This window comes from Elgaria multicarinata, chromosome 1 (genome assembly GCF_023053635.1).
Source record: "Elgaria multicarinata webbii isolate HBS135686 ecotype San Diego chromosome 1, rElgMul1.1.pri, whole genome shotgun sequence".
NCBI classification, from domain to species: domain Eukaryota; kingdom Metazoa; phylum Chordata; class Lepidosauria; order Squamata; family Anguidae; genus Elgaria; species Elgaria multicarinata.
Window position 1 is genome coordinate 214,051,705 of NC_086171.1, and position 22,473 is coordinate 214,074,177.

The window sequence follows — 22,473 nt, forward strand, 5'->3', positions numbered from 1 at the left end:
GTCCAAAACTTCTGGAGAGTGGAAAAGGCAATGCCCGCCCCCCCCCCCCCCGGCAACATCTTGTAGAATCAGTCATTGAACCACACTGTCCCTGGTTCCAGACTGCTGACCTGGAGGAATATCATGTTTGATAGTGTTAATGGACACATACAACCTCTTCAGGTCTGGGATCTTGACAATTTGCTGTAAAGGGCATTGACTAAGCAAAGCTATTCCTGGACTTCCATTACTCATCTGTCCTGAGCAGTAACTGAAGGGTTTTTTTCACAGCTTTGTTAATAGCTGTTGCAGCTCTGGAGTCTGACATTCTGTGAATTACAAATGTATGACTTCCAAGATCGGTTTGCATGTCATTTCAGTGATTATCTGAACAGTAGCTATTACGTCATGGGTTACACTTGCTAATTCAGCCTTCCTCAACCTGAGGCGCTCCAGATGTGTTGGACTACAACTCCCAGAATGCCCCAGCCAGCTGGCTGGGGCATTCTGGGAGATGCAGTCCAACACATCTGGAGCGCCCCAGGTTGAGGAAGGCTGTGCTAATTGAATGTTTTCAGGTGCCCTGAATTCTAGCCTTAATTAACATCTCGTGATTGGAACCTTGTTCTTTTTGCTTTGATTCAGTGTCATCATGTTGGATGAAGCCCACGAAAGGACCTTATATACAGACATTGCCATTGGCTTGTTAAAAAAGGTTAGAACTCTTTAACTATACTCTGTAGGTTTCCCTCCATCTAAACTTTGAATTGTGCCATTAGCAAAAGAGCAAAGATTTGTAATGGTCCTGTAGCTGTAATCCAGAAATCCTTCTCAAAGCCTCTGTTCAGCAATTGTGAACCCATTACTCTGGCCTTGGAATCTGCCATTTTCCAACAAAGGTCCTCTCCCACCAGTTGAGACTGCCCAATGCTCAACGTTTTGCTTCTCTAAGAGATGGTGGGTGGCACTAATTTTGAATTCATTTTCAAAATGGACACTATTCTAGAATGAATGGTCTTTGATGGAAATAGCATAGTGCAGTGGTTCCCAATTAGCTAAGTACTGCGGACCCCTTGTTTTTCAAATGCCAAGCCATGGACCCCCTGCTTTTGAAAAAAATTGTTATCTCTATGGTAGTTACCTGTGCGAAGCAATTTTTTGGAGAAAATAAGGGGTAGCCCCTAATAAGCAAAGGATTTTAGGTATACTAAAAAACAGACCATAAAATTTGTGATATTGTCATGCAAAAATGACAATGATTTAGTTAGGAATATAAAGATGAATTTAATTTTACTAATGTCTTGCTTACAATTGAAAAAGTTATGACATGTCTAGCAGCTACTAAACCTAAATGTGATGGGAGAAATCATGCCTCTTTTTGTCCCGAACAATCCCTTCCACATCCAGTTCAGTATTTCCTACTTTTAATCTCAAATCTGGATCAACATTGAGCCGATTTCTATGCTTGTTCTTCATATAACAAAATGTCGAAAATGTTTGTTCACAAAGATATGTGGAACAAAAGGGAACTAGATGTTTCAAAGCTTTTTCACCTAACTTCTTATAATCAGGAAAAACCTTCACCCAGAATTGGTCCAGTCTATATTCTTTGAAAAATGATTTCAATGAACCATCACAAGTCACGTCAGCAAGTGCATCTCGCTCTTCTGCAGAGAGAGTTATTAGTTGTACATCACATTCAAAAGGATTCCTTATCCATGAGTTTTCAGGATTAGGTGCAGGGAAGTAATCTCTGAAGCTAGTCACAGGTGCTCAGTGATGTTATATTTTACTTCTGGTAGGAATTCGTTGTCAGTGGACTCCAGAAATGAATGGTGAATATGTGAATGGTGCCACGGACCCCCTGGGTGGGTTACGTGGACCCTCAATTGGGAACCACTGGTATAGTGTATCCTCTTTCACTGGTTGATAGCTCACTGGTATCATTTAAGAAAGCATTTTTCTGAGTTATCCTAACATTTGCTTAGTACTTCTAGGCAACAATGGTTATTTTAGGGATGCCACCCTTCTTACATGGGTAAGTTCACATACCTAAATGACTATCCAATCTAGGGGAAACTGGGCTGGTTTATAATGCATGAAAGCACTTGCCTCCTCTCAACTTTGTGTGAATGACCGGCTCATTCTCTGAGAAACTGAGAACAAAGCCTGCTTTTACAATTGCCTTGTATGCATATTAGGCCAGCTTTTTTCACAAATCAGTTCTGGGATTTTGTGATAAAAACATAGGACTAAGGGTCCATCCAGCCAAGCACTCTGCTCACACAATGGCCAACCGTGTTTGATCATAGGTAAACAATGTTTATATTTCCCCCTACTGTGTCTCATAGGTTCAAAAGAAACGAGGAGATCTTCGTCTGATTGTAGCATCAGCTACGCTAGATGCAGAGGTAGAGCTAATAGATTTGGTTTAAATAATGCTGCTGCAGTGATTTATTTCTGATAGAAAAATGACGCAGTTATCATTCTTGTCTTGTAAACAGGCCTGTTGAATATGGAGCACAGTAGCTTAATCAGCACATTCAGGCACAGCAGCACAGTCTGCTGAGAATATACCTTGGCCAGACCAAACCCCACCGGAATTAATATCAGTTACTTAAACCCCCAACGGTGATTTTGTTCAACACTCAATTCTTCCATTGGTCTTTTGCAGGACAATCTCCTGATTTATTGACACGGAGAACTCCTGTATTCAGGCTTGGAAACAATTGAACTGTTTTCTATACTTGGAAAATGTATTCCAAACTTTTCAAGTCTAATTTGATCTCTGTTGTGCATCATCAATAATGTCATTAGGAGAGCAACAAGGTTTGATCCCTTCCAACCCCGTTGACCTCTCTCTGCTCCCTACTCTCTTTTGACGTCTGGCGCACCAGGAAATATGGTTTTGCCAACGCTGTTGGGAAAACCAGCACTGTGAAAACTACATTTCCCAGCGGTCCTTGTGCCTGGTGTGCTGCCATAGCACCACACTAGACATTAGACTGTTCTCATGACAGTCCATTGCCTAGTATGCTGCTTATTTAACCCATGGTGAGGTCATGGCATGTGCGGCTGCCATTTTGAATATGTAATCCCCAGTTTGGGTGGGTGGGTTGTTGGGTTGTACAAAACCCAGCAAGTGTGAGTTATGCGAGGTATATTAAACAACCCTTGCATAACCCATGTTCTGTTTTAGAATTATGCAAGGATTGTTTAACCCCATGCTCGCTGAGTTCACACAACATGGGAACTCCTGAACAGGTTTTGTAAATGCAACCAGGTGCCCATGGGTGCCACAGCTTATGAGCTGAATAACCCAGGATGGGCTGGGTCATGGCATCTGAACCCTGTCTCTGAGATGGAAGGGGTGCTAGAACGGTTGATAATGCTCAACATTATTTATTTATGTATTACATTTTTATACCGCCCAATAGCCGAACCTCTCTGGGCGGTTCACAGAAATTAATCCACACATGCAGTCTGTATGGCATTGAGCTAAAATATCCGGCCCTACTGTTGGACGCAGGTGACACATGTGCAGTGCTTGAAATAAGTGAGACAATCAGAAGGCTGCAAAAGATGGCTTGAGATGTCTGTGGAACATGCCTGCTCCATCTCTGGGCTGCGGCGGACTATGGCACATAGCTCAGGTTTATTCTGCCCTTTAACTACTGTTCCCCTGGGCCTGATGATGCAGAGCATCTGATATTCAAAATGTTATCAGTTGGCTTTTGCTTTGAGCCAATCCTTAGAGCTGACTCCTTATTTATTTATTTATTTATTTATTTATTACATTTTTATACCGCCCAATAGCCGAAGCTCTCTGGGCGGTTCACAAAAATTAAAACCACAGTAAAACACCCAACAGTTTAAAACACAATTACGAAATACAGTATAAAAAGCGCAACCAGGATAAAACCACACAGCAAAGTTGATATAAGATTAAAATACAGAGTTAAAACAATAAAATTTAAATTTAAGTTAAAATTAAGTGTTAAAATACTGAGTGAATAAAAAGGTCTTCAGCTGGCGACGAAAGCAGTACAGTGTAGGCGCCAAGCGGACCTCTCTGGGGAGCTCGTTCCACAACCGGGGTGCCACAGCGGAGAAAGCCCTCCTCCTAGTAGCCACCTGCCTCACTTCCTTTGGCAGGGGCTCACGGAGAAGGCCCCCTGTAGATGATCTTAAGGTCCGGGTAGGTACATATGGGAGGAGGCGTTCCTTCAGATAACCTGGCCCCAAACCGTTTAGGGCTTTAAATGTCAATACCAGCACTTTGAATTGGGCCCGGACCTGGACTGGCAGCCAATGAAGTTGTAAAAGGACTGGCGTAATGTGATCTCGCCGGCCAGTCCCTGTTAATAACCTTGCTGCCCTGTTTTGCACCAGTTGAAGTTTCCGGACCGTTTTCAAAGGCAGCCCCACGTATAACGCATTGCAGTAATCCAAACGAGAGGTTATCAGAGCATGGATAACTGTAGCTAAGCTATCTCTGTCCAGATAAGGGCGCAGCTGGTATATCAGCCTGAGCTGATAAAAGGTGCTCTTTGCCACTGAGTTCACCTGTGCCTCAAGTGACAGTTCTGGATCGAAGAGCACTCCCAAACTACGGACCCGATCCTTTAGGGGGAGTGCAACCCCGTCCAGGACAGGGCAAACATCACCTCGCCGGACAGAAGAACCACCCGCTAACAGTACCTCCGTCTTGTCTGGATTGAGTTTCAGTTTATTAGCCCTCATCCAGTCCATTACCGTGCCCAGGCACTGGTTCAGAACAGCCACTGCCTCACCTGGGTTTGATGAAAAGGAAAGGTAGAGCTGGGTATCATCCGCATATTGATGACACCTCAGTCCACATCTCCGGATAACCTCCCCCAGCGGCTTCATGTATATGTTAAACAGCATAGGGGATAAGATAGAGCCCTGTGGAACCCCATGGCTTAGGTGCCACGGCACAGAGCAATAATCCCCCAGCACCACCTTCTGGAATCGGCCATCCAAGTAGGAGCGGAACCACTGCAACGCAGTACCTCCAACTCCCAGCTCAGACAACCTATCCAGAAGGATACCATGGTCGATGGTATCGAAGGCCGCTGAGAGGTCCAGGAGAACCAACAGGGTCGCACTCCCCCTGTCTCTCTCCCGACAGAGGTCATCCCACAGGGCGACCAAGGCAGTTTCTGTTCCAAAACCAGGCCTGAAGCCCGACTCCTCACTTTACCGGACTCCTCACTTTACCGGGCTGCTCCTACACCTTTAGCAGAAGCAAGGGATCTTTTCCCTACCTTCCTCTCTCCAGCTAGGCTTACTGCTGCACGTCAAGCTGTCATGAAAGACTCAGGAATAAAGCCAGTTTTTTAAAAAGTGGCTCCATTAGCAAAGATAGGATTAATTTCTGTAATTAAGGTTATGGTTCTTCCCACTTGCCAGAATTTTGTAGGAGCGTCTTAGAAAACCTATGAAATAGCTTGTCAGTTTATTTTAATAGAAACTATTTTTTTAATGAGTTGTGAGTTAGTTCTTGCATAAATGGCAGGTTTTTTTACATTCTTTCAATTCAATCTAATTTTCCTGCTCATTAAAATTAAAAAGATACCGTTCTATATTGGCAATGATAAGTTGTGAAAAATAATTGCTCATTAGCAACGTAAATAATCCTCTGCTGTTAACTGTATTGAGTGTCTCCAAAATGGCTGATAATCACTAGAATGAGTATCTTAGGAAGGAAATCGAAAACAAGGAATATCTAGACTACTTGCTAATTTGAAAAGTATTTCAGCATTAAGCATGGGAAAATACTTTGCATTATATACTTTGCATCCTATATATGCTGAGGTGTGTTCTGCAATATATAAAACAGCTATATACCGTATTTCTTCGATTGTAAGATGCCATCGATTGTAAGACGCACACTAATTTCAGTACCACCAACAGGAAAAAAAAAAACTAAGACACACCTGTGATTCTAAGACGCACCCCGTTTTTAGAGATTTTTATATGGGGGGGGAAAAGTGCGTCTTAGAATTGAAGAAATATGGTATCAAATGTTTGCAAAAACTGGGATTGCATTCTAGATATTACTTTGGCAACATATTTAATGAAGACTAGTATGGGTTCAGATTAAATATTTGTATTGATATTTATTTATTTATTTATTACATTTTTATACTGCCCAACAGCCGAAGCTCTCTGGGCGGTTCACAACAGATATGCCTGTTAAATATTTCTTTCTAACTGAAAACATTGCTGACTGTATTCATTACCTGTTAGTATCTCTTATGAGCCAGTTATCACCTTCAGTTCACCAAAAATATTGCATAGATGTCCTACTTTGTTTAATAATGGGCACACCTTATTAAATCAAAATCAAATTATTAGGAATTATGAAGATGATCCTAAGGCATGTATATATTAATTCCCATACATATGTGTACTAAATATGCACTCTTCAAATACTTAAAAGGTTGTCACACAGAGGAGGGCCAGGATCTCTTCTCGATCCTCCCAGAGTGCAGGACACGGAATAACGGGTTCAAGTGACAGGAAGCCAGATTCCAGCTGGACATCAGGAAAAACTTCCTGACTGTTAGAGCAGTACGACAATGGAATCAGTTATCTAGGAAGGTTGTGGGCTCTCCCACACTAGAGGCCTTCAAGAGGCAGCTGGACAACCATCTGTCAGGGATGCTTTAGGGTGGATTCCTGCATTGAGCAGGGGGTTGGACTTGATGGCCTTGTAGGCCCCTTCCAACTCTGCTATTCTATGATTCTATGTCACTTTGAAAATATCCCGCTAACGTTAAGATATAAGTAGCTATGTCCTACTTTGGCTCCCAGGATTCTGTAGGTCTTTGCTGCATTTTAGTGATGACGGTAGTAATAGCTTGCTATCTTTACTCTAGAAATTTAGGGATTTCTTTAACCAAAACGAGACCAGTGACCCAAGCAAAGATACCAGCATGATCCTTACTGTGGAAGGGCGAACATTTCCGGTGGATGTCTTCTACATTCAGAGGTCTGTTCCTGTTTAATACTCGTAAGTGGTGGCTAGAGCAGCATGCGTCTTTGATACCTAAATGTCGACCAGACGTCTTGGGCGGGAAGGGGACCTTTAAACAGACCTTTAGGAATTCTTCTTGTCTTACATGGGGCTTCAGTACCAACACGTTGAGGATGTAAACCTGAAACCTGTTTCCCAATTGAATGTGTCTTTCTCCTATTTTGTGAGCAACAGGCGCGGACTTCAGTGGAGGAGGGCTTCGGGGACCTTCCCCCGTCCCCTTCTGCACCGGCCAGCTGGAGCCGACCTCAGACGAGTGCTACGGGGACTCGGTGGAATCTTCATGCTTTTCCTCCCCTGGAATCTCAGTCCTCCCCTTCCCCCTCCACAGAAGGGATATGGGCAAACCTGGCAGCACCTACATGCCCTCTCTCCTCCTCCTCCACAGAAGGAGATGGACAGGTCCGGTGGCAGAAGTGGGCTCGTTTTTTTACCCCGGCACACACAGTGCTTGCTTTGGCACTTGTGCTGAGCAAGGAAATGTGGGTGTCCTAGGCGGATAAATCGTATGCTTGCAAATCATGTCCCTTTATGTTCTTGCGGCCTCACTACTCGTGCATCAGACATAACTGAGAAATGCTCAAATAACTGTGATTGTTCTGGAAGAGTAGCCACGTTAAGTCTGTAATAACTGAACCAACAAATAGTCCCGTGGCCTCTTCGAAGCGAACGTTTTATTATGAGCCTTTGTAGGTTAGTGCTGATTTCATTTACTGCATGATCCGCTGTTTATTTTTCGTACCTTAAATGTCATTTGGGGAAGACTAAATATTTGGATGCATTAGAGGTTTGGGGTTTCCACCTGCCCTGTTTTTGTTCTATGTTAATATTTGTATAGTCTTTCCTTAATAATCTCTTAACTCCTGAGAAAACCTTTGATAGAAAAGCAAGGGCAGCTGGTTGATTTTAATTGGATTGCATTTTAGAAATATTATTATTTATTTATTTATATAGCACCATCAGTGTACATGGTGCTGTACAGAGTAAAACAATAAAATAGCAAAACCCTGCTGCGTAGGCTTACATTCTAATAGAATCATAATAAAACAACAAGAAGGGGAAGAGAATGCACCAAACAGGCACAGGGTAGAGTAAAACTAACAGTTTAAAAAATAGGCTTCTAACTGGTGCACATAGGGCTGGTTCATTCATGTATGCACATCACCTGAACCCTGTGTGGTGTCTGGCAGCTGACTTGAGTCAACTGGGAAGCATTTTGTTTAAGGTGGTATGAAAGTTCTGTTTGTGCTGTTGCAACCGTAATGGCCACTTGATTATGCCATCAGTGGTTGCTAAACGTCCATGCGTGATCCAGCCATGATTTGATTTCAGTTTCTAAAGACAAGGCGTTGTTTGTGTTAATATGCCCTATATAGACAATGGCAGATTTAATGCCTAGGTGCATGTTAGAGAACCCTTATAAGATTGGCTAACGCTAATTAGGTAATTAGAATCAGATTTCCATAATTCTGACATAGGATATCATGGTAATAAGAAGCACTTGAATTTGTATTTGCATAGTGCTTAATCTGTTATAGGCAAACATTAGTACGACTGAATTGTTTAAAAACCTGACTTATCAATATATGCTGAAGAAATTAAGCACGTGTGTCCCATTATTGTGAAATAAATGTGTGTGTGTATCTATGTGTGTGCGTGTGTAATATGACATATATAAGGAAACATATTTAGAATTTGTGGTAATATCAAAGAAACAAATGGAATACCTGTAAATGACTTGTGAAGAATTTAGGAAGGACCATTTAACGATAGGGTTACATATCAAGCATGTTATAAGGATGTACTCTATTGGTATTATCTATGAACAGCTAATTATATATTCTCTTTTTTTTTCTCTTGGTGATAAGAGGAAGTACTGCTTTCCTGTACTTAATTATGTATATGTTTCTTTCCCAACAGTCCTGTTCCAGATTATGTGAAATCAACTGCGGAAACGGTCATGAAAATTCATCAGACGGAAGGCGATGGGGATATACTGGCATTTTTAACAGGCCAGGTAGACACAAAAGAAACGTTTGTCCTGTTCAAATTGTTACTTTGATGTAAGATATTATGTTCACTTGATTCCATGCAAGAACTCTGATTGGGTCTAACTTAAAAACATTGCTTACATACTGTTTGTGTGTGAATGAGAGAGAGAGAGAGAGAGAGAGAGAACACACACCATATCCGAATGTATTTCTTCGATTCTAAGACGCCATCGATTCTAAGACGCACCCCATTTTTAGAGATGTTTATTTGGGGAAAAAGGGCATCTTAGAATCGAAGAAATGCTTCCCTCACCGCCCAGCCAACCTCCTCCCCTCCCCTCCGCGCTTTCTTCTAATGGTTGTGTCATTTTCTTTTTTCCCTCTGTGAGAGAAGAAACCGCCGTTTGCGCGGGAAGAAGGGGGGGCGTTGAAACAAAGAGTAAACAATGTTTTCGGGCGGGGAGAGAGAGGAGAAGACGCAATTAAGGAGCTAAAACGCTTAACTCTCCAGTCCCGCTCTTTACTTGTCTGTGCACCAGGGGACGACGACACGCGAGTAAGTCCCATGGAAATCGATGGGACTTACGAATAAATTTGACTAACAAAAAACCAGGCGCTTACCCTCCCAGCTCCTCCTCGCTCGCATGGCTCGAGGCTGCTGCAGGAGCTTCCTCTTTTCCTCTTACCGTATTGCTTCGATTCTAAGACGCCGTCGATTCTAAGACGCACTCCATTTTTAGAGCTGTTTATTTAGGGAAAAAAGTGCGTCTTAGAATCGAAGAAATACGGTAGTATTTAGGTATTTTGTTTTAAGGGTGATGCATACACTTCTGGTTTTAATCTGATTTAGGAAGTTACTAAGTTTCCAGAGGGTTATCCATGAACAGTTTTCACCAGCCAGTACGTTTTGGGTTGCAACAGCCAGCTTGATCAGTTGAATTTCAGTTTAGCTGGGGCTTCCCACGTGCTACAGTGCTGTTCCTATTGTACAGGAGTAACAATAATAACATGCAAATAACATGCACGTTCATCATTCCTTTCTGTTAATACCTGCAGATGTACAGGGGTGGCCAAAATTGTGGACACTTTTTGAAATGTTAATGTTTTGCAACTTTGCATGCTTATAGAAAATGTTCTGTTTCACGCAATTCAAATGTTTATATATCAATTGAAAGAGAATTTAATGTTGAATTCAATACAAAAACCAGAATGCAAATATCTGCAGTACAAAAAAAGTTATGCTTACTTTAGTCTAAAAACAAACACCGGTGTGATTGAGTGAAGAAGCGGATTGGAATCTCAAACCCTACTGGCCAATCACAGTCCTTGTTCTGGGGACCAATCACATAGCAGTAGCTGCGACACATCCTGTTTCAAGTTGGGGAAAGTCAGTTTTGCTGTTTGTTCTGTAACCGAAGCGCAATTGGAGATTGTGTGAATATTTGAAGTATTTCTCAAATTAAAAGTGCGTACATCATAAATAGAGCAATGGCAGCAAAGAAAAGAGTTGATCGGACACACAGGAAAAGAAGCAGGATGTGAATCAGGTCTTTCAGTTGATATATAAACATTTGAATTTCGTGAAACAGAACATTTTCTATAAGCGTACAAAATTGCAAAACATGAAAATTTCAAAAAGTGTCCACAATTTTGGCCATCACTGTATTCCTTACTGCTTTTCCAGAAGTGGGCATGTCTGAACTGGTGCCTCTGTACTTCACCTTTAAATGATCAAAAGAGCAACGTGAGAATGTAGGGATGGTGAAGGCACAGCTGATGCCTGCAGTAGCAGTATGCTTGATACTCGATAAAATCCGTCAACTGTTTTGGCACCATGTGCAGTATAGAATGACGAAATTGTACCACGGAGTACAGTGTAGATTATGCTGGTTGGAGATGAATTGGAATGGACTCGTCACCCTTAGGAATTAAAAGGGGCGTAGGTGTAAACATTAATACTGTAGGCCCAATTCACACATACAAAGAGTTGTGCAGACTGCCAATAATGCAGCAAGGCTGCTTCACACTGTAGCAAGCGATCCAGGAAACAGCTTGCCCTGCAGTTTCAGCGCTTTGCACAGTGTCACAACAAACATTTTGTTGCTGGGGTTGGATGCTGAAAATTAGAACTCCTTTGCCTTAAATGATTTGACATGTGGCGGAGATCTGATGTGGACGCTTTAGAAGTGAGCTCTGGGCCTCAGAGGACCTACTCTTGGCACAGTACATTTTATAACCTTCTTAGAAGCTCAGTGGATCACTCTTCTTTCCTGAATGATTGGGTTGTTTTGCACATAATGACACCCCATCGGTTTAAAAACTGGGGACTTGTCGGGGATGAGCGGGAGCGAGCTGGTGCACTCTTGCGGCCTGCCTGCCTCTTTTACTCAACAACCCACAATTGGCTGCTACTGAGTGTGACGTCCAAACCCAGCCCCCTGGAATGTTTAAGGGCTAAATCATCCAACAGTTAACCCAACAACAAACCTACGGTTAACCACTGAGTTGTTTAGCCCCTAATCTGCCCAGTGGACTGTCTTTGGATTGTGGGTTGCTGAGCAAAAGTAGAACAGGCGGGCTGTTCATAGAATCATAGAATAGTAGAGTCGGAAGGGGCCTATAAGGCCATCGAGTCCAACCAGTGCTCAATGGGTTGTCATTATGCACGAACCAGGTCATAGCATACATAAGTACTGTCTTCTGTCATGCTGCAGAATATTTGGAGTTCCTTTTCTTTGCCTCGTATGGCGCAGAGTTGTAAAGCAGCAGTTTCTGCAGCCGAAACTCTCCCCACGGCTTGAGTTCGATCCCAGCGGAAGCTGGTTTCAGGCAGCCGGCTCGGGTCGACTCAGCCTTCCATCCTCCCAAGGTCGGTAAAATGAGTACCCAGTTAGCTGGGGGGAAGGTAATAACGGCCGGGGAAGGCAACGGCAAACCACCCCACTATAAGGCCTGCCAAGAAAACGTCAGCGAAAGCCGGCATCCCTCCAAGAGTCAGTAATGACTCAGTGCTTGCATGAGAGGTTCCTTTCCTTTTTCCTTCCTTCCTTTCATAAAGAAGGGGGGATTTTTCCTGGCGCTGTTGGGCTTGTCTTTGAGTAGTAAACCTCATTTGTGATGTTCCTGAAATTACCCAGCCCTTCAGCAAGTTTTATCTTCAGATAAATATTTGAGAATTATGCCCTGGTTGCCACACAACAGCTGTTCTACTTCAGTTAAGTGTGCAAGTCCAGTTGCCGAGGGACAAGTCATAAGCGTTAAAAGTTTTTGAAATACATACTACAATGTAAATTGGATGGGCAATTCAGCTTGTGTTTTCCAGATGCTCAGAAGCCTTTAATGTGCCCGGGAAGATGTTATTAAAACATGTTGATTCTGAAGTCTAACACTTGCGTTACCGTTGTGAACTACTTTATTGCACAATCAAAGAGAAAGAGAAGGGATTATAGTGCTTCATAATTAACGGAAACAGCTTGTGTGACTTCCCCGAATGTTTGGCATAACAGCCTGAAAAATTATAGGCGTGATGCTTCTTTTAGAGGTATAGGCATTGGGTTGTATCGAACGTCAGTCTTAACTTCAGAACCATTTGTTTCAATGGGTCTGCTTTCATTAGGACTACAGTGGCTACAACCCATAGGAAAAACAGTTATTTTTGTTAGTTGGAAGATTGCGTGCTGCTTTATACCATGTAAAGAAGAAGTGAAAAGGAAGCCTTTGCAACTCACACATCTTTTCTCCCTGCTTTTACTGTAATATTGGATAGTGGTTTCTTGGAAAGCCATGAGTTCCACATGGGTCATGAAACTTGCAAGGAGGTCTTAGTCCAGCCCCCAAAAAGAAAAAAGAAAAACACGAATCACTGCTGCTTCGTCTTTTGCCATCAATTTGTTATATATGAAGCAGACGTTTGATAAGTGAGGATTCAACGCGGGTTGTTACGTAGCCATCTCATTCCCGTAGTCAGTGCTGGAATGGAAACATAACACAGATTTTGGAAAAGGGTCAGTACTCTGTCAAAATCCTCTCTTTAATACTATCTGCTGGCATTTTCTCTGACATTAAGCAAGAAGAAAACCCAGCAAAAGAGGCTACTAAATGTTGTCTATAAGCATGCTTTAGTGCCCATGATATGATTTGGAAGCTAAATGCATTTTTATCTGCCATTTTCTCTCTTTTTTCCTAGGAGGAAGTGGAAACAGTTGTTTCCATGTTGATAGAACAGGCTCGGGTCCTTGCTCGCACAGGGATGAAGAAACACCTCCGTGTTCTTCCTATGTATGCTGGGCTGCCTGCTTCTGAGCAGATGAAAGTGTTTGAGAGGGTATCTCACAATGTTAGAAAGGTGAGCTGCTTTACTTATTGTTGACGTAAGGGTAGCTTAGTAGGACACCGTGCTTTTGATGCAGAGTCATGTTTATACAGCCTAGCAACCATCTTTCCGCATTTCATCTGGTAGTCTATGCTGCAGAGGAGCCATCTGGGGTGACACAGGCTCTGAACACCAGACCCGGCCGCAGCTACTCCCTGCTCAAGCCAAGCACCACCGCTTGATACGCCTGAGGCCAGGGATAAAACCCACCTTCCTCCAAACTATGTGGAGAAAGGGGTTTAAAATAGAGAAGGATTTTTAATATATATAATAATGCGCTGTGAGTTATATCTGCTTAGGTGAATGATTGTCAGAGTGGGTGCTGAATGTGTAAACTTAAGATGATAAATGCCAAACAGACACATGGGATTTTTGTGGTAGTTTAAAAACAAACAATCAAAATTTATTTTTAAAAGTTCACAAGCTTTGTTTCAAATAACAACATTTAAAAACCTTTTTGAAACCTTTCATACAATCCTGTCACTCATTCACATTCGCGTTTTCCTTTTTCTCACACAATCACTCTTGAACTTTCTTTGTTATCAGTATTGAATAATATACTTCCACTACGTGCACACCACACTCTGAAGGCACCACTCACTACACTGACTCTCAAATTTCCCAGAATTTAAGTACCATAAACACAGAGAGCACTACAGACTCTAAGACAGCCTTTCTCAACCTGGGGCGCTCCAGATGTGTTGGACTACAACTCCCAGAATGCCCCAGCCGGCTGGGGCATTCTGGGAGATGCAGTCCAACACATCTGGAGTGCCCCAGGTTGAGAACCACTGCTCTAAGAGTACCTAACAAGTCTCCCTGGAAAGGTTCTCTCCAAAAGAACCTCTGAAAAGAACAAGAACTCACAATCCCCTCCGTCCTTCCCTTATATATCACTCCTCCCCCCTCCCAAGACATTCTAACTCCGCCCACTCAGGCCCACATTCTAAAAACCACAGACTTACAAACCGCAGACATACATTTGGAATTGACTTGTGGGGTGTAACGCCACACCATCCCCAACCTGGTACCCTCCAGATGCGTTGGACTTCAACTCTCATCAGCCCCAGACAACATTGCCAGTGCCCAAGCATGCTGGGAGCTATAGTCCAAAACTAGGACTGTGCAAGCCTCGGGCCTCGGATTCGGAAATCCGAATCACGGTGGCGGATCCGCCATTTTCTTGCACAGTCCTAGACCCCCATACGGCCTACAATCGCAGCACCTACTTCCTTTATCCCCTCTGCTCCTGGGCCCTGGTAAATACAGCCTTCCCAGGCACTGGATACTGGGAGTTGCAGGCCGTATTGGGGGGCGGGGGGCTAGGGCTGTGCAAGAAAATGGCGGCTCCATCAAAAAATGGCGCATGCGCCATGAAATGGCCTCCGTGATTCAGATATCCGAAATTGAGGCCTGAGGCTTGCACAGTCATATCAAAAAACCCTGATGGGAGAAGACTGCCTTAGTGAAAGGATTTTAATATTGTTTGTGGTAGCTATTTCCTGCTTGCCTTCAAGACATACTTACGTGCATGCTTGATTTTCCGAATTCTGCCTGGGAATTTTCAACAACTGTTTGTTGCAGCCACTCAAGACCTTTTTTGCGGGGGGGGGGCAGGGAGGGGAGTTTAGTTCTTGTTTTCTTCAATGCAGCTCTACAAGCAAGCATTGTGCTGGTTTCTCAAGTTTACGTAGCCAGTCATCAAATGACCACAATGAGGTAGAAGCAAACTAGTTTTCTTTGGTGTTTCAGGTTATAGTGGCCACTAACATTGCAGAAACGTCTATTACCATCAATGGCATTTCATTTGTGATTGACTGTGGCTTTGTGAAGCTCCGTGCCTATAATCCGAAAACAGCTATTGAATGCCTTGTGGTTGTCCCGGTATCGAAGGCCTCAGCTAATCAGAGGGCAGGCCGTGCAGGTCGGAACCGCTCAGGGAAATGCTACAGACTTTACACAGGTATATACACGTAGCTTCGGCTATGGGGGCAGTATATAAATTTAATAAATAAATAAATTTAATAAATAAACAATGGAATCTTTGTTCTTTTGTTGGTCCTGTTATGCTTACAAGTCTCATCAGCATCTTCGATATAACTAAGATTTAAAATCTATAATAACATTTTATTAATAGCATTAAAAACACACACCTGGCTAGCTGTTCATTATTTGACTGGGCTGCACCTGTGCTATTTAATCACCTTTGCTTTTGCAGCAGAACAGTGTTGCTTATGATCAGACTAGCTCATATACCGACGTTGCTCGGGCCCCTTAAGATATATGTCTGTGAGGTAATCATCTTAAAGTAGTAGGCCTGTGAGTTAACTTCTAAACAAATTAAATCCGTATCTTCTTTACCTCTCTCACTCCCACTACAACTCTCACTTTTATGTGGAATTGGGTTGACTGCTCCAGACTGACCTTAGGAGTCTGGGTTGTGAAAGGCACGCAGCAGCCACACACCCGCGCACTCTCAATGGCCGCTAAAGGCCGGTAAGTTTGGCCTCCCACCCAAGGCATGCTGGGAGTTGTAGGTGTAAGCTTAGGTTTTTTATTAAATTCTTTTTAAAAAATACTTAAAACCCAAAATATGTTTTTAGATTTTTCTGGGACATTGTACAGCCAGACCTATCAGCGTGCCAAATTTCAAGTTTCTAACCCATCTGGAAGTGGGTACACATTTCCGGACAAACATCCCACACACATACTTTCAGCTTCATGGGTAGAGATGAATTCCATTTGCACAATGGGACTCTCCCATCCCTTTTCCCTGCTGTAGCCCATCGTGCCCTCCCAAAAGTGGCTTCTTATGTTTTGCGCCCCCTTCTATGCTGTTTTCAGTTCTCTGGATCCAAAGTGTAGCATCATAGAACAGTAGAGTTGGAAGGGGCCTTTAAGGCCATTGAGTCCAACCCCCTGCTCAATGCAGGAATCCACCCTAAAGCATCCCTGACAGATGGTTGTCCAGCTGCCTCTTGAAGGCCTCTAGTGTGGGAGAGCCCACAGCCCCTCTAGGTCATTGGTAGTGAGATTATATCTGGACTAAGGTTTATCATAGAATCAAAGAATAGCAGAGTTGGAAGGGGCCTACAAGGCCATCGAGTCCAACCCCCTGCTCAGTGCAGGAATCCACCCTAAAGCATCCCTGACAGAGGGTTGTCCAGCTGCCTCTAGTGTGGGAGAGCCCACAGCCCCTCTAGGTCATTGGTAGTGAGATTATATCTGGACTAAGGTTTATCATAGAATCAAAGAATAGCAGAGTTGGAAGGGGCCTACAAGGCCATCGAGTCCAACCCCCTGCTCAATGCAGGAATCCACCCTAAAGCATCCCTGACAGATGCTTGTCCAGCTGCCTCTTGAAGGCCTCTAGTGTGGGAGAGCCCACAACCTCCCTAGGTCACTGGTTCCATTGTCGTACTGCTTTAACCGTCAGTAAGTTTTTCCTGATGTCCAGCTGATGGGCCTGTTCAACTCAGTGCAGAGTTTCTTCCCTGATTTTACATGCCCTTGCTCCGAAATGCACCCTTTGCTACTGCAGTCTAGGCTAGATCAGTTGTCTTGTATAATGCGATTCCCTACTCAGCTGATTTGTTACCACTTGGAATGCCTTGGATTTGTGTGTGAGCTGTTTTACGCTTGAGTTCTGAAACGGTATAGTAGAGTTGGCTTAACGGATTGGGGTTTTAAAACCTGATCTAGAAGAGCTTTGCTCTCCCCACAGAGGAAGACTTTGAGAAGTTGCCGCAGTCCACCATCCCCGAGATGCAGCGTAGTAACTTGGCACCTGTCATCTTGCAGCTCAAGGCTTTAGGAATTGACAACGTGCTTCGGTTTCCCTTCCTCTCTGTAAGTAAGAGGTGGTCATTTAATGTTTTATTTTTAAGAGCTTGGCAATGGTTTGGGCCACATTATAACAAAGGAAGTCGAGGCCTGCTGTCTCCTTACTCTGTTTACTGGGGGCATGTCTACACCTCCCGTCGATCCGGGAGGGAGGGGGGAGTATCTCGCAATATGCTGATCGCAAGATCCTCCCCCTGCGTTCACACATGGCGTGCGACGTCCAGGGAGGAAGGAGGTCGTCCAGGTCGCCATTTTTTTTAAAGCTAGGAGCTGGAGCGCACCTGGGCTCCAGCGCAAAAGTAAGTAAAAAAAAATAAAAAGGCCCACTCCCCGCCCACCCCCCGATGGCCCTGGACTCCTCCCGTCCCAGCTCCTTCTCTCAGATGACCCCTGCTACTCACGGGGAAGAGGGAAGAAGCCAGGACAGACAGCCATACCACCCACGGTCCTCAGGATTGTCCCGGGACCATGGGAAAAACCAAGAAAAAAGGGCATGGCGATATCCCTCCCTGCTCCCAGGATCCCCTGTGTGTCATATGGATGCACAGGGACGATAACCCGGGATATCGCCCGATGTAGACATGCCCTAGGAGGTACTCAACAGAACAACAGAAGTTAAGGGTTCATAATCTAGTAACTTAGTAACTACTGCACTGCCATCAATGAAGCAAGGTAGGATGGACCTAACACCATGGTCAGATTCTCACCGCGCTATGCAGTGCTCCGCAGGATCGTCTCCAGAAGAAAATAAAGGATCCATTTTGATAAGACATTTTGTCTCTTGCATTCAAGGTTCAGGAAAAGATAAATCAATGTATCTGTCGTATTGATTTTTTTATTGACGCTATACGGTTGTGTCTTTTTAATTGTAAACTGCTTTGGAAGGTTGTCTACTTGAAAAGTAGTATATCTCAAGATGATTTATGGATCTATCAACTAGGTTTTAACTCACTTGGGAATGTTTTGATCCGCTCAGTGCAATTGCAATAGTTCCTGATCAGTTCAAGCCCAGGTCAAGACCGAGTGCTCTGAGCATGTGGCCTCTGACGGTGTTCGGACTGCTCCCATCAGATGCTATTTTATTTATTTATTTATTTATTTATTTATTACATTTTTATACCGCCCAATAGCCGAAGCTCTCTGGGCGGTTCACAAAAATTAAAACCACAGTAAAACACCCAACAGGTTAAAACACAATTACGAAATACAGTATAAAAAGCGCAACCAGGATAAAACCACACAGCAAAGTTGATATAAGATTAAAATACAGAGTTAAAACAGTAAAAATTAAATTTAAGTTAAAATTAAGTGTTAAAATACTGAGTGAATAAAAAGGTCTTCAGCTGGCGACGAAAGGAGTACAGTGTAGGCGCCAGTTGGACCTCTCTGGGGAGCTCATTCCACAGCCGGGGTGCCACAGCGGAGAAGGCCCTCCTCCTAGTAGCCACCTGCCTCACTTCCTTTGGCAGGGGCTCACGGAGAAGGGCCCCTGTAGATGATCTTAAGGTCCGGGTAGGTACATATGGGAGGAGGCGTTCCTTCAGATAACCTGGCCCCAGATGAGTTTGTATTCTGCATGCTCCAGGATGTTGACATTACATCGGTTTTAAAATCTCTTCACTGGCTGCCAATTAGTTTCCGGGCGAAGTATAAAGTGTTGGTTATTACCTTTAAAGCCCTACATGGTTTGGGTTCAGGCTACCTGTGGGATCGCCTTCTCCCGTACAATCCGCCCCGCACACTCAGGTTCTCTGGGAAGAATCTACTTCATTCTGCCAAGTATTACCCAGAGGACCTTCTCTTCTTCTGCTCCCAGACTGCAAAATGGCCTGCCGGAGGAGACTCATCAACTTTACAGTCTTTTAGCATTTAAGAAAGCTATAAAGACTGATCTATTCCGGCAGGCCTATCCAGTAGAATTTTAGGATGTTTTAATAACGTATACTATGGTTTTAATCAGTTTTATGTATTTTATACTTATGGTTGTTCCCTGCCTCCATCCAAATGGAGAGGCGGGTAAGAAATATATTATTATTATTATCATCATCATCATCATCATCCATGGTGACAATGTTTTGACCATGAAATGACCGAAGGCACGTGATGCAGTAGTCTTGCTGAGGCTAAGTAGGATCTGGTGGGAAATTGCCTGGGAATTCTTCTCATCTATACCTTCTTAAGTTCAATAAAAGAAAGGGTGGACCATTAAATGGAATAAATATCTCTACAGTAGGAAGAGAGTAAATGGTGTCAACGTTTCCTTTTTCCAGCCTCCGCCTGCTCAGTCAATGGTGCAAGCTTTGGAGCTACTCTATGCGTTAGGAGGTAAGAGGGTTTGTTTTTGTTACTCTAGTAAGAATGCAAGATAACATTCAATTGCCACCTTTACAAAGCACATTGCCCCAAATGATTGTGTAGGTGAAGTGTTAATTGGTGGCATTGCTATACGTAATTGGAGGAGCAGATCATCAAATCATTAACCGAAGTAGGAATATCCTATTTCTTAAAAGTCCCAGTATTATATGAATGAAAACACTTCCATCTTTGGTGCGGTGTGCTGCCATTGCTTCCTGTTCTGGGTGTGCCCCAAATGCACACATGATCTCTGGCAGATCTATAAGCATTTCTGTTGACAGGTTTAAAACCCACGCCAATGCTAACATGCTCGTGGTCAGGAAATAACATCGAGGGTTGCTGCATAGTGTAACCCTATTGCAGTGTTTCTTGGGCTAAAAGATGCCTAAAAATAGAAATATAGACCAGGATCTAAATAATTATATCTAGGTAGCATGTTTTCAGTGTTGGAAATGCTTTCAGTTAAAAAGTCTTCTCTGACGGTAGCTTAACTCACCAGCATAGTCTGTCATTCTAATATTGATCTTTATGCCTTCTATGCTTTATGGTTTTGTGCCAGGGTGTGAATATTGTGCTGTGAGATATAGTAGAATCATAGAATAGCAGAGTTGGAAGGGGCCTATAAGGCCATCAAGTCCAACCCCCTGCTCCGTGCAGGAATCCACCCTAAAGCATCCCTGACAGATGGTTGTCCAGCTGCCTCTTGAAGGCCTCTAGTGTGGGAGAACCCACGACCTCCCTAGGTCATTGGTTCCATTGTCGTACTGCTCTAACCGTCAGGAAGTTTTTCCTGATGTCTGGACGGAATCTGGCTTCCTATAACTTGAGCCCGTTATTCCGTGTCCTGCACTCTGGGAGGATCGAGAAGAGATCCTGGCCCTCCTCTGTGTGACAACCTTTTAAGTCTTTGAAGAGTGCTATCATGTCTCCCCTCAATCTTCTCTTCTCCAGGCTAAACATGCCCAGTTCTTTCAGTCTCTCTTCATAGGGCTTTGTTTCCAGACCCCTGATCATCCTGGTAGTAAGAGAGGAATCCTTGTAGGTTCTCCATTTATTGCAGCTTGTTTGAAATGGAGATGTGTGTTTTTAGGAAGGCTAAATGTACTGCAGATATGCTCAGAAATAGCTTAGAGCAAATGGAAAGGCTGATAAAATCCTCAGTGAGCTCTTGGAATCCCCCCCCCCAAAAAAAAACCCCATCTTGTGCTCTTGAACAAGAACTAAGGAAAGGAAGGGTCCTCTCTACTGATTGCTGTCGAATTTTCCAGTTGAATGATGGACTGTTGCTAGCAATGCGTTTAAGTTCTGCAAATGCCCTGCGCCTTTAAATAAAACTAAAATGCAATAGTAGATTCTATAGAGTTAGATTTTTAGAGTTAGATTTAATTAGAACATTAAGGCTGCAATCTCTGAACCCAGAGGCTTACGGTTATCCAATGCAGAGCGGGTGGAGTGGCGGAGGTGATTTTCGCCTCCCCGCTCCTCCTGTTCTGCATTTCACTAGATGGGCTTTTTCGCCCATCTAGCTGGGGCACTTCAGAGGGGGGAGGGAAAGAGGCTGGAGAGACCCCAGGAGAGTTCGTATCCTGGCCTCTCCAGTCTTCTCACCTCCCAGCTCACTAAAACACTCCCTTTTCCTATCCTCTGAGGCCGAGTTTCTGATCTCAGAGCAGTTCTTTCTGCACCAGTTGCGAGAGGGCAGGGGAGGGGTGTCATTGCTCCAGTTTCCAACTCCGACATTGGAGCATTATCTCTGACCACAGAGCTGGGAATCTGAAATTTCCTATGGCCCCTCAGATGCTGTCGAAGGGCTAAAAGTTTGCCACCGCCTTCACTGCTGTCCCTCCCTGGCTTTTTCCCGGGGACCTTCCCTCCATCCAAAGGGAGACTCTTCTCCTCACGGATTCGCCCCCCTCCCCACTGCTTGGGCGGACGGTGACCAATCGGGTCGCCATCCGCCCTGCCATGCTTCTGACGTAACCCTGGAGCAGCGACAACAGACAGTGATGCACCATCCTCGCCACACTCCAGACAAAAACGTTGGTGTAAATCCCCAACTTTTTTGCTTCGGAACTTGGGGGGGGGGGTCAGAAAGCCCCGGGATGCCTGTGTGGTGGCTTCTGGGTCATATATATGCTTTTTATGGTTTTAAACTTTGTATATTTGTTTTTAATGTTCACTGTTTTTAACTTTTGTAAACCGCCCAGAGAGCTTTGGCTATGGGGCGGTATATAAATGTAGTAATAATAATAATATAATCAACACTGTGCACCCACCCTGAGGCTTTCATCAGGTGTAGGCAGCCCCCAATATTCATAGTGATAGATTCTCATATGTTAGCAGCTTTAGCATAACACTCCAGAAGACCTCTTCTGCCTCTGATCATTTATTCATTTATTACATTTTTTTATATTGCCCACCAGCCGAAGCTTTCTGGGCAGTTAAAAACCATAAAATATAACAAGTAGAATGCCTTATGTGGCCAAATATAATCTGGTGCTGCTATCAATTCTATTTATAAATTGCACATTGTTAAATCCTGCAGTAAAAGAAGCAAGAGTGTTATATACAGTATGTGTTTTGTTTGAAGTATGTCCACAACACAAAAGTGCATCTGCTTATCTTCATGGATGTAAACATGACCTGCGGTAGTGCTGTGTAATGCTACTTTCTGGTTTTAGGATCAAATTATGGCTGGATTATTATTAAGAGCCAGAATTTTAATTCTCTATTTCATAATAAATATCAGCTTGTCCATAAGGCCTTGGAATGCCCACGAAGCCTGTGTTGTGTGTTGCAAATCGGCTTGTCTCTCAATCTCTGGGAAGTTTGCAGTTCCTGTTTATTTTGTACTTTTAGTTCAGGATGTA

The 22,473-nt window shown here is 43.6% G+C and overlaps 1 protein-coding gene across 2 annotated transcripts in view; it reads left to right on the forward strand.

Moving 5' to 3' along the window:
* The window catches only part of DHX35 (DEAH-box helicase 35), a 56,009-nt gene that overhangs the window by 20,005 nt on the left and 13,531 nt on the right, over positions 1-22,473 (forward strand). Inside the window, exons 7-15 of one of the 2 annotated variants that reach the window (XM_063147343.1) lie at positions 625-694; positions 2,331-2,390; positions 6,885-6,997; positions 7,217-7,444; positions 8,963-9,059; positions 13,220-13,378; positions 15,158-15,368; positions 17,130-17,254; positions 19,519-19,573. In XM_063147343.1, the coding sequence (XP_063003413.1) occupies positions 625-694; positions 2,331-2,390; positions 6,885-6,997; positions 7,217-7,444; positions 8,963-9,059; positions 13,220-13,378; positions 15,158-15,368; positions 17,130-17,254; positions 19,519-19,573 (1,118 nt within the window). The remainder of the gene's footprint in view (positions 1-624; positions 695-2,330; positions 2,391-6,884; positions 6,998-7,216; positions 7,445-8,962; positions 9,060-13,219; positions 13,379-15,157; positions 15,369-17,129; positions 17,255-19,518; positions 19,574-22,473) is intronic. The other variant, XM_063147335.1, reaches the window with a different exon arrangement.